We start from the raw sequence: 10217 nt of genomic DNA on the forward strand, positions 1-10217 counted from the left end.
ACTTCATTCATTTACCAGTTATAATACAAGGAAAATGCATTTGGTTTGTTAAAGTGAACTTCCTCTGGAGCATTCACTTTACCGGTGTTTGAATCCATTGTCACACCAGTATGAGCAAGCAATGTAGAAAAAAGTCGTTGTCTGATGCGTCGACGATTCCATTTACCTTTGAGCCTATCGACACCATAATTCGTCTTCGTAGCTAGGTATAATTCTTTGTTGATCTCCTCCTAAACCACATTACTAAAGATAGATATTTGTAACTTATTTTGATTCACTTTATCATAAATGATCTCGACAAACATAGCAACATTAGCCTTTGACCACTCATATTTCTCCACATCAATACCCGCAGTATGGCCTCCCATAATGTCTTCTATAAAACAATTGTCTTCATATTTAAGGGCACAAATTGAATGAAGAATAGTAACATCAGTAGAATTAATGAAAAATGGAAAATAATGCAAGGTCTCTTTCTAAACAATGCATGCAAATAGTTTGATTCAAATTGCAATACAAGATTAACTCCACAAGTACTCATGGCGATATTTTATAGAATGTCTTACGAGCTATAAAGAATTCAACTAAGAAAGAAAAAAAAAATATCATTCAACTTTGATCCACTCATCTTCATGCGAAATCAAAACATGATAGTTTGCAGCAGGGAAGTAGCAAGCTACAAGTGAGACCCTACCAATGAATTTAAAAACTTAATCAGCAGGAAACATTCAGGATCTGATTTTGTGCCAAGTTCTTATAATATTTCTGATTGATATAGGTTAGAATTTAAGTTCTAATCATTCTGGTGCTAAATGATGCCTACTTCTAAGCTGAATCCTTTAAGACCTAAGCTAAAATTACCTCGAATTCCCAATAGATGGAAGTGACTGCACGCCCAATTTGTGGAGGAGGCGATGGACGGAAGGGGACCGCGCGCAATGTGTCGAGGATGCAACGAACATAAGGGATCACGGGAAAATATGGAGGAGGCGAGCTCGACAGACGGGATGCGGAACTAGCAAAGGGGTGGCGGTGTGTGAGCAACAGGGGGCGAAGGAGGAGCGGTGGTGCGATAGAAGCGCGAGGTTAGGGACGGGGAGAGGAGCGGCGGAGGCCCGATGTTAGGGCACGGGGAGAGGAGCGGTGGAAGTGCGGCGTTAGAGCATGGGGAGAGGAGCGGCGGAAATGACATTTTAGGGCATGGGGAGAGGAGCTCGGTGCGGGATTCGGGATGAAGAGGAGGAAAAAAAGGTGATAAGGTCAAAGAAAATGAAAAATTATCGACCGCATTTTTCACTTTTTTGTCCGCGTTTTCAATTTCTCGTCCGCGTTTTCAATTTTTTATGAAAACGACATTTTACCGTTTCCTAATTTTCTAGAAAATGGTATCTCATTTTCTGGAAAACATAGATAAAAATATTAACCAAACACGTTTCCTTATTTTCATAGAAAATAAAAATAGAAAATGGCCAAACCAAACGTTGCCTAAAATTTTCTATTTTTCAATTATAATACATGTATATACATGCATATAATTAATATATAAATATGATATATATATATATATATATTGATGGATTAGATTCTGACTATTTAACATTACTCATGAAAAAATATGAGAATAATAATAAATTTTATTATTTATTAATATTTATTTTAAAAATAGTATAATATATAATATATAAAAAATATTTGGTTAATTAATTAATTAATAAATAATAAAATTAGTTATTAATTATAATAAAATTATTTAAATAATTTTAATTTTAATACTAATTTAATTTAATAATTTAATTCGGTCAATTTTAATATATGGAATGATTCTTTTTTTCCAATTGATAATATAGGCGGGTAAGAGCGGATAAAATCGGAATTCTGAATCACTTAATATATTTTTAAAGTTTTACTGTGTCTATATTATGTTATAAAAAACTCACTGTATGATTTTAATATTATGAAAAATGTGTACGATGAAATGAGAAATCACGAAGAAACCGTTACATCTAATTATGACAACTGCACTATCTTAAAAATACGTGGTTATATTAAGGACACGGAGCTTTGACGAAAATGATAACACTTTAGAGAATGGTTGACAAAAGTTGCACTCAAACTTCGGCTCCAAGTAAAAGATAAAAAAAATTGACGTTGGAAGGAGGAATGACGAGCTGTGCGCGACCAATGACAATAAAGGATTCTGTCATAGTGGTGAACATTGCCAAGTGCCAACTAAAGTTTGTCATCAACTCATGACTTTGTTGCTGCACCATCAGATTCACTGTGTGTTCTATATCATCTTGCGTCCAACTCTACTTGAACCATTTCCAAGTTAAAGAATTTGTCTGTGATGATGCACAAGCTTCTGAGGTGGGTGGATGCTGTGTGCCTGGGCTCACCTCTTGCGAGGGCCCTCCTGTGCTGCCTTGTGTGTTCTCCGAAGCTCGAAAGGGAGGAGGAGGAAGACGACGATCGGAGCATCGCCGGCAATCACACTGCACAGGGGCACTTCAGGAAAAGAGTTCAGTTTCATTGATGTAGTCGATCTGCGTTGAGTGCTGGAGGCATGTTTGAGTGCTTGCCATAGCTGTTCATACTTTGTAGTAGTTGATCAGTTTGTTGGACAAAAGGTTCGTGTAATCCATTAATAATTTGGCTTCGATTCCTCAATTTTTTTTATTGTTGTCAATCTTGGTTTGTGATATTGAGTCATCCACTATGAATAACTTGTGCTTTTCGGATTTACCCCGCTGCTTAAATCTGTTTTTTTATTTTAACTAAAATTATTTAAAATTTATCAAAGTGGTAAAAGATGAATACATTTGTCCAGATAAATTATGGACGACTACTAATCTTTAGAATAATGACTAACACATAAGGAAAATATTTATCGATTTTATAGAGATTCGAACTCCAGATTTTATGATGGTAACTTATTTAAAATTTATCAAGAACTATGGTAACAATGATTAATTATAATTATAGTTTTTGTTATGTTATCTATTTTATTGTACGCCCATTATAATTTATTTTTTTAAAATTATGTTGTACGTCCATTATAATTTATTTTTTTTAAAAAAAATTAAGATTTAAGGTTTAGGATTTAAATTATATAGTATTTAATATTTAGGAAGTGAAAAAAAAATTGATGTGCACCCTAGGTATTCCTCTCACCATTATAGTAGTTAAATTGCTATAAAAATTTTAAATTAAATTTTATGATAAAATTTAAATAATTTTAATTAAGTTAATAAAGATTTTTTATATAAAAATATTTCTATATAATTTTTTTACTAAATTAAATTAGTTTTTTATTGTTATATTTGATATAAAAATATAGTATACTATTTTATTTATTTTTTTCAAATTATCATTCAGATTGTAGGGGAGTTAGTTTTATTTTCCCAAAGTCTTTGTGGCTTTTTAAACTAGCTGGGGCTTCATTTGGTTAAAGTATAATGTTTGGGGAGAAAACTGTCAAAAAAAAAAAAATAGGATGCTCTTCATGATTTTTGCCAATTCTAGCGTTATCTTCACCGCGGAGCATTCGACTGAGGGACCGGATCAATTCGATATCCTCGCTGCCTTCGTCTTCTCGTCGCCGCCGCTCGAAATCGATCGATCGATCGACTCAGGCTGAAAGGGAGAGATGGGTTTTCTGTTACACGCCCTCCGCCGTTCATCGCTCCGATCCCACTTCTCTCACCCTACCCCTACCGCCCTGCGATGGATCTCCTCCTCCGCCGCCCTCCGGAAGCCGGAATCTGCCGCGCCCGCCACCAACGAGCCGGCTGACTTGCCGCCTCGGACCCCTGTCGGGGGCGCCAGGTTTCACCTCGACAACCCCGAAGACGCCATGGAAGTCTTTGTCGACGGGTACCCCGTCAAGATCCCCAAGGGGATGACCGTCCTCCAAGCCTGCGAGGTCGCGGGCGTCGACATCCCTCGGTTTTGCTACCATAGCCGACTCTCCATCGCGGGCAACTGCCGCATGTGCCTCGTTGAGGTTGAGAAGTCCCCCAAGCCTGTCGCCTCCTGCGCCATGCCCGCCCTCCCAGGTCGGTTTGGATCCAAAATTTACTTTTTACTCGTCGCGGATCGGTTGATCTCATCTGTTGATGTTCTTGTGGAATCGTAGGGATGAAGATTAAGACTAACACGCCGGTGGCTAAGAAGGCTAGAGAAGGAGTGATGGAATTCCTCTTGATGAACCACCCACTAGACTGCCCGATCTGCGATCAGGGAGGCGAGTGTGACCTTCAGGATCAGTCGATGGCTTTCGGAGCGGACCGTGGACGATTCACAGAGATGAAGAGGTCTGTAGTCGATAAGAATCTGGGGCCGCTTGTAAAGACAGTGATGACCCGATGCATCCAATGCACAAGGTGGTTCTTTATCAAAATAACTTTACTTGCTTGAGATGGCTTTAGCTGAAATACTAATTTTCTAGTTTCAGTTTAGTTAATAGGGATCCAGGGACAGAACTTCAATATCCTTATATGTAGTATTTTGTCATAGTACATGCCTCCCTTGTGTTAAATTTGCCTTAATAATTGTAGAAAAATTTGAATTATGAAAAGCTACATTGTTGCTAAATCACTTTGCTTTTGTATGTATTTAAGGTAAGCTATGTAAATTGTATGATATGTCTCTTTTATGTGACAGATGCGTGAGATTTGCTACTGAGGTGGCTGGTGTTCAGGACCTGGGAATGTTAGGTCGTGGTAGTGGAGAGGAAATTGGGACTTATGTTGAGAAACTCATGACAAGCGAGCTATCAGGCAATGTGATAGATATCTGCCCTGTTGGAGCTCTGACTTCTAAACCTTTTGCTTTTAAAGCTAGAAACTGGGAGTTAAAGGGTACAGAGACTATTGATGTTACTGATGCTGTTGGGTCAAACATAAGAATTGATAGTAGGGGTCTAGAAGTTATGCGAATTGTTCCACGCCTGAATGAGGTCCACTATTTCTCTCTTAATCTCATATGTTATGTTTTATTCTGTTGAGTTGAGTTTCTTATTTACATAGCAGTACAATTCAATTTTCTTAGTTTTGATGTTGTAACTATATCCACTTTCTTAAGCTGATATCCTAGAAAGTTCTTTCTTGGACAAAGTTATTCCTAATATTAGCTCACATCTAGTAAGGCTGATGATAAATACAATTTATTAGCATCATACATTTCTATGGCTAGATTGTTTACTTGGGATCTTTTTGTAACTTCATAGACTTGAAGGTTCTTGACCATAATAATCCATGCCATTACTTCACTGATAAAATCCCCCGTCTTGATTATCCTCCTGATTAAAAGCAGCTTAATCTTCACTCTTCAGGAACCTTTCTTTTCTTGTTTGTCTTAGTAATCATCATAGCTTGTGTAGAATTAGTTATTTGCTAGTTTTAGAAAAGGGACCAAAAGGTTCAATGAAATTTTATTCTATTATGTTATTATAATCCTTAGATGGGATTGAAGGATTCAATTATTTTGTTTGTGTGGTGGGAAGTATTCAATCAGGAACATGGTTTGAAAAAATTATATTCGATGAATTTTATTTTCTTTCAGCTCTCTTTCATTCATTTTACTCCATATCCTTAGGATTTAGAAATTGGCTACAGACATAGTTTGCTCATTTTTCTGCTGTAGAAACCTATGCTTTGGGAATCTTGGCTAAAATTTCATAATCGTAAATTTGCATAATGTTTTGAAGTTTGTACCACAGAATGATTTAAATTTATTATGTCAATGTTCTCTAGTTTTGGTAATTTTTCAGAGAACATAATGAAGAGCAGGAAACATAGAAGATAAGACAGTAGGAAATTGCCATCTACTGTAAAAGATGATATCCAGTCTAACACACAATGTTGTAAATGCCAGTTTCTATTTAGAAAAAACTTGCTCAGATCTTGAAGATCTGCACTAGAATATGCTACGGATGAATGCAAGTAGAAATGCCAAGTTAGGATAGAAAGTGGTCACTCAGTTCCATGAATGGAACTAATTTGGATTAAATTAAACTTTTATTGTCACTATAAAATTCTGTGACTTGAGGTGAGGTATATTTGCAACCTTGAGCCTTGAATTGGCAAAACAATTGAAAAATAGCAAGAATAGTGAACAAGCTGTTTCTCCTTATTGTGAAGCCAAAGTGCTGGTAGATTAATTGAAATTTTCTCTGATGTACTATTATGTAATAGCAATGCTCTAGTGGTTGATCAGTTATCTTCCTCAGCATCTTCTTGCTTCATCAATTACAATAATGTCATGTTTAGTTTAAAGTTATCTCCCCTTGATTTGCTGTTAAATCCAAATTTTCATCAAGTATCCTTACAAATTCTTTTGTGCATTTTCTTCCTTATATTTAGATATTTTTACCTTCATCAGTTGCTCTGTTGCTATGCCTGGTTCCAATAATTTTACAACAATTAAATCATTTATTTGATTCATTGTGTGCATTTTCTTGCTTATATTTAGATATTTTTTCCTTCATTAGTTACTCTCTTGCTATGCGAGGTTCCAATATTTTTTACAATAATTAAATAATTTCCTTAGTTCCTGCTTTGATGAGATATTTGCTGGATGACCTCTTACCTTTTTAAATCTCCTTATCAAGTCTGGCCTGTCCTTGAAGATAGGTTTAAGAGCGAATGGTTAAAGTTGCCTGATCAGATATTTCTGGGGCATTGCTGGTGAACCTGCTTCAACTGAAATTATCTTGGAGTATCTTTTAATATTCAGTTCCTGATTTTATAGGATATTAACGAGGAGTGGATATCAGACAAAACACGCTTCTGTTATGATGGTCTCAAAAGGCAAAGGCTAAATGATCCTATGATTCGTGGTGCTGATGGACGATTCAAGGCGGTGACTTGGCGAGATGCACTGGCAGTTGTTGCTGAAGTCCTCCAACGAGTTAAACCTGCCGAAATTGTTGGAATTACAGGTCAACTTTCTGATGCAGAATCTATGATGGCACTGAAAGACTTTTTAAACAGATTGGGATCGGAGGAAGTGGCATGTGAAGGAAATGGTGTGAATCCTATTGCAGATTTACGTCCTAGTTACCTTATGAACACACATATTGCTGGTCTTGAAAATGCAGATGCTTTCCTGTTGGTTGGCACTCAGGTAATGTTACTTTGTTTCATGAGAAGTTAGAGATGGGAATTTTCAAACTAATGATCTGCTACAGCTGTCTCATTTAATTTCAGATTAGTTTTCGTTGACTTATGATGGTGGACTTTGTTATCCTTTGATAAATTTAGATGTAGATTTATCATGCTCTGATCCTTAGTTTCAGTAAACTCTTTTATTAAGATTCATTGCTTTAAACTTTAAGGTGGTAACTTAGTGTATTTTTAGAAATGATAAAAATTTGATTTGTGATTGATGTCATGATGAGCCTGGGATAATTCAAAGTATATGATCAGTTTAAAGCATTTAAGTGGAGGCACTATGATAGATGGTGAAATGAGACATGTTATGAAACCAATAGGATTAAAGATGACTGATCAGATTGATCATGTTTAGTTTGATTCCAATAAAAAGAATCAATAAAAATGAGAAAGGGAGAGATATCTAGGTTAAAAAAGGTGTAGTATAAAGGAATACTTGTTGATATAAACAATGTTTTTGGCATATAAATGTTAGGTGTCATTTTGGATTTTGATTAATCATAATGTAACGTAACTTGTTTTTGTAGGTTTTATATTTTGGTCAAGCTCTAAACTAATACTTGAATAAATACTTCTGTTAGTAAGATGTGGCATGTATGCCTGCATAGCGCAATGTTGCAAACCGTTTGCATATGATAGAGTTGTCATGTAGTGATTGCATATGGATCAGCACTTAGTTGGTAGCCAGATATTGGTGAAGAAGAAACCAGGATTTTGGCTCAATAGCTTGTTTACTGGAATGAAAAGAAAATTAGGGAGATATCAAAGCTAGTTGTTTTCTCATAGGAAATAGTCCCTGGGAGTAAGGATTGATTGTTTGGCTCTATTCTTTTATTATATTTTGTTGAATCTAAATCATGATATCTGATATTGATCGCAGTCTAATCAACATGTTTTAGGAGTCAAGCAGTATGCTCATAATTTGATCAACTTATGTATGTCAAACTTTGTACAAATTTCCATTGCTTTTGATGAAATGATTTAACCTTGATTCTCAAGTTTCATAGTCTTGATGATTCCTGACCTGTGCATTGTATAATTGTCAGCCTAGAGTAGAAGCCCCATTGATAAATGCAAGAATCAGGAAGACTGTGCGAGCAAATCAAGCAAAAGTGGCCTACGTTGGTCCTCCATCTGACTTTAACTATGATCACCAACATATTGGCACATGCCCCAAAACACTGCTTGAGATTGCCGAAGGCCGCCACCCTTTCTGCTCAACCCTGAAATCTGCAAAGAACCCTGTTATCATACTGGGTGCTGGAATTTTCAATAGGAAAGACAAGGATGCCATCTTTTCCAAAGTTGAGTCCATAGCAAAGACTTTTAATGTCGTTAGACCAGACTGGAACGGCTTCAATGTCTTGTTGCTTAATGCCGCACAGGCTGCTTCACTGGACCTTGGTCTTGTTGGCAGCCCCGCCGAAAGCATCCAATCGGCTAAGTTTCTTTACTTGATGGGGGCGGACGATGTGAACTTGGAAAAGCTCCCAAATGATGCATTTGTAGTTTACCAGGGTCATCACGGCGATAAGAGCGTTTACAGAGCTAATGTTATTTTACCTTCTTCTGCATTCAGTGAGAAAGAAGGGACTTACGAGAACACAGAGGGTTGCACTCAATGGACAGTTCCTGCAGTCTCCACAGTCGGTGAAGCAAGAGATGATTGGAAGATCATTAGGGCACTCTCCGAGGTGGCTGGCGTTCGTCTGCCTTATGATAACCTTCAAGGCATCCGAGCTCGGATAAGGACGGTGGCGCCGAATCTGCTCCAGGTGGATGAGAGAGAGTCATCCTCTGTGTCTTTTGACATCAAACCAGACTGCAAAGATCAGGTGAGCTTCGAGCCATTTAAACCCGCGGTCGACAACTTCTACATGACAAATTCAATAACCCGGGCATCGAAGATAATGGCTCAATGCAGCTCGGTACTTATGAAGGCATGAGGTTCTTCTCTAAACATCATCTATTGGTGCTGGTGTAATTTATTTATTTTTACCCCTTTTGTTGAAGCTAGGATTTACTCATAAATGGCAGTAATTATGCCTAATCTTTCTTTGGTCTGAGAACCAAAGCTAACTTCTTCAACGTGGATCATTTATCATTCCTCGTGGTTTGGGTAAATATTCTTCTGTTGGATATTCTGTTGTGTTTACTCTCAATGAATTGGAAGTGCAGGAAAATCATATTTTGTGGGTTTTTTATTCCAGGAAAAAAATAATAAATGAAGTTTTCAATTCAATATCACCCTTTTAATAATATTTAGAAAACAGATATTATACCCTGTGGGGCACGGTGCGATGTTTGAATTACTCGACTTTGGGTTGTATCCATTTGTGCTTGTTCAGATATATATATTTTAATGGCCAATAGAAATATCTGATGATGAGGCCAACTCCAAGATTAATCTTTTTGAAAATTAGATATTTATAATAATAATAATAATAATAATAATAATAATAATAATAATCATCAAATTTTATCTCATTAGATATGATAAGATTATATGGATATTTTTATACCATTGGGTTTAATTTTATTTTTTTATTATATCATCATCTATGTTTGAATATATTTTATTTTATTTTATTATTGTTAATTAAGTCATTTTTTATTTTCCTCTTCCTCGTTTAAGGTGTATATTTGTCATAGTTTCGCATCGTTTAATTGGAACATTTATTAGTGATCTAAGTATATATATATATAATCTTAAACATGTTTGTAGGAGTTTTCTCTCAATAGATGTAATTCTGACTTTATCTCTAATGTTTTCATTTCTTTTTCTGTCAATCCTCGTATGTCCACACATCCACCTTAACTTCCTTATATCTGTAACTCTCATCTTTTACTCATGTGCTCGAGTTATAGCCCAACATTCAGTATCGTATAACATAACAAGTTTAACTGACGTTTTGTAGAACTTCACTTTAAATTTTAGAGGCACTTTACAATCATATAAAACATCCGATGCTCTCCTCTTTTTCAACTATCCTACTTGTATTTTATATAAGACATATCTCAATCCCTCCATCATTTTATAAAAAT

The 10217-nt window shown here is 36.1% G+C and overlaps 1 protein-coding gene across 1 annotated transcript; it reads left to right on the forward strand.

Annotated features, from left to right (window-relative positions):
- The first annotated feature begins 3532 nt into the window (after positions 1-3532).
- LOC121970301 (NADH dehydrogenase [ubiquinone] iron-sulfur protein 1, mitochondrial-like) lies at positions 3533-9358 on the forward strand. Its single transcript, XM_042520911.1, has 5 exons — positions 3533-4055; positions 4136-4382; positions 4663-4957; positions 6751-7125; positions 8219-9358. The coding sequence occupies exons 1-5, from the start codon at positions 3647-3649 to the stop codon at positions 9116-9118; spliced, it is 2226 nt and encodes a 741-aa protein (XP_042376845.1). The 5' UTR covers positions 3533-3646; the 3' UTR covers positions 9119-9358.
- The last annotated feature ends 859 nt before the right edge of the window (positions 9359-10217 follow it).

Source organism: Zingiber officinale, chromosome 4A (genome assembly GCF_018446385.1).
Source record: "Zingiber officinale cultivar Zhangliang chromosome 4A, Zo_v1.1, whole genome shotgun sequence".
Lineage (NCBI taxonomy): Eukaryota > Viridiplantae > Streptophyta > Magnoliopsida > Zingiberales > Zingiberaceae > Zingiber > Zingiber officinale.

Excerpts from the sequence above, each read along its gene's own strand:
- LOC121970301 (XM_042520911.1), top strand. The coding sequence starts at position 3,647 with ATGGGTTTTCTGTTACACGCCCTCCGCCGTTCATCGCTCCGATCCCAC. Across the intron at positions 4,056-4,135 it reads CGCCATGCCCGCCCTCCCAG|GGATGAAGATTAAGACTAAC; the intron begins GTCGGTTTGGAT and ends GTGGAATCGTAG. Across the intron at positions 4,383-4,662 it reads CGATGCATCCAATGCACAAG|ATGCGTGAGATTTGCTACTG; the intron begins GTGGTTCTTTAT and ends TTTATGTGACAG.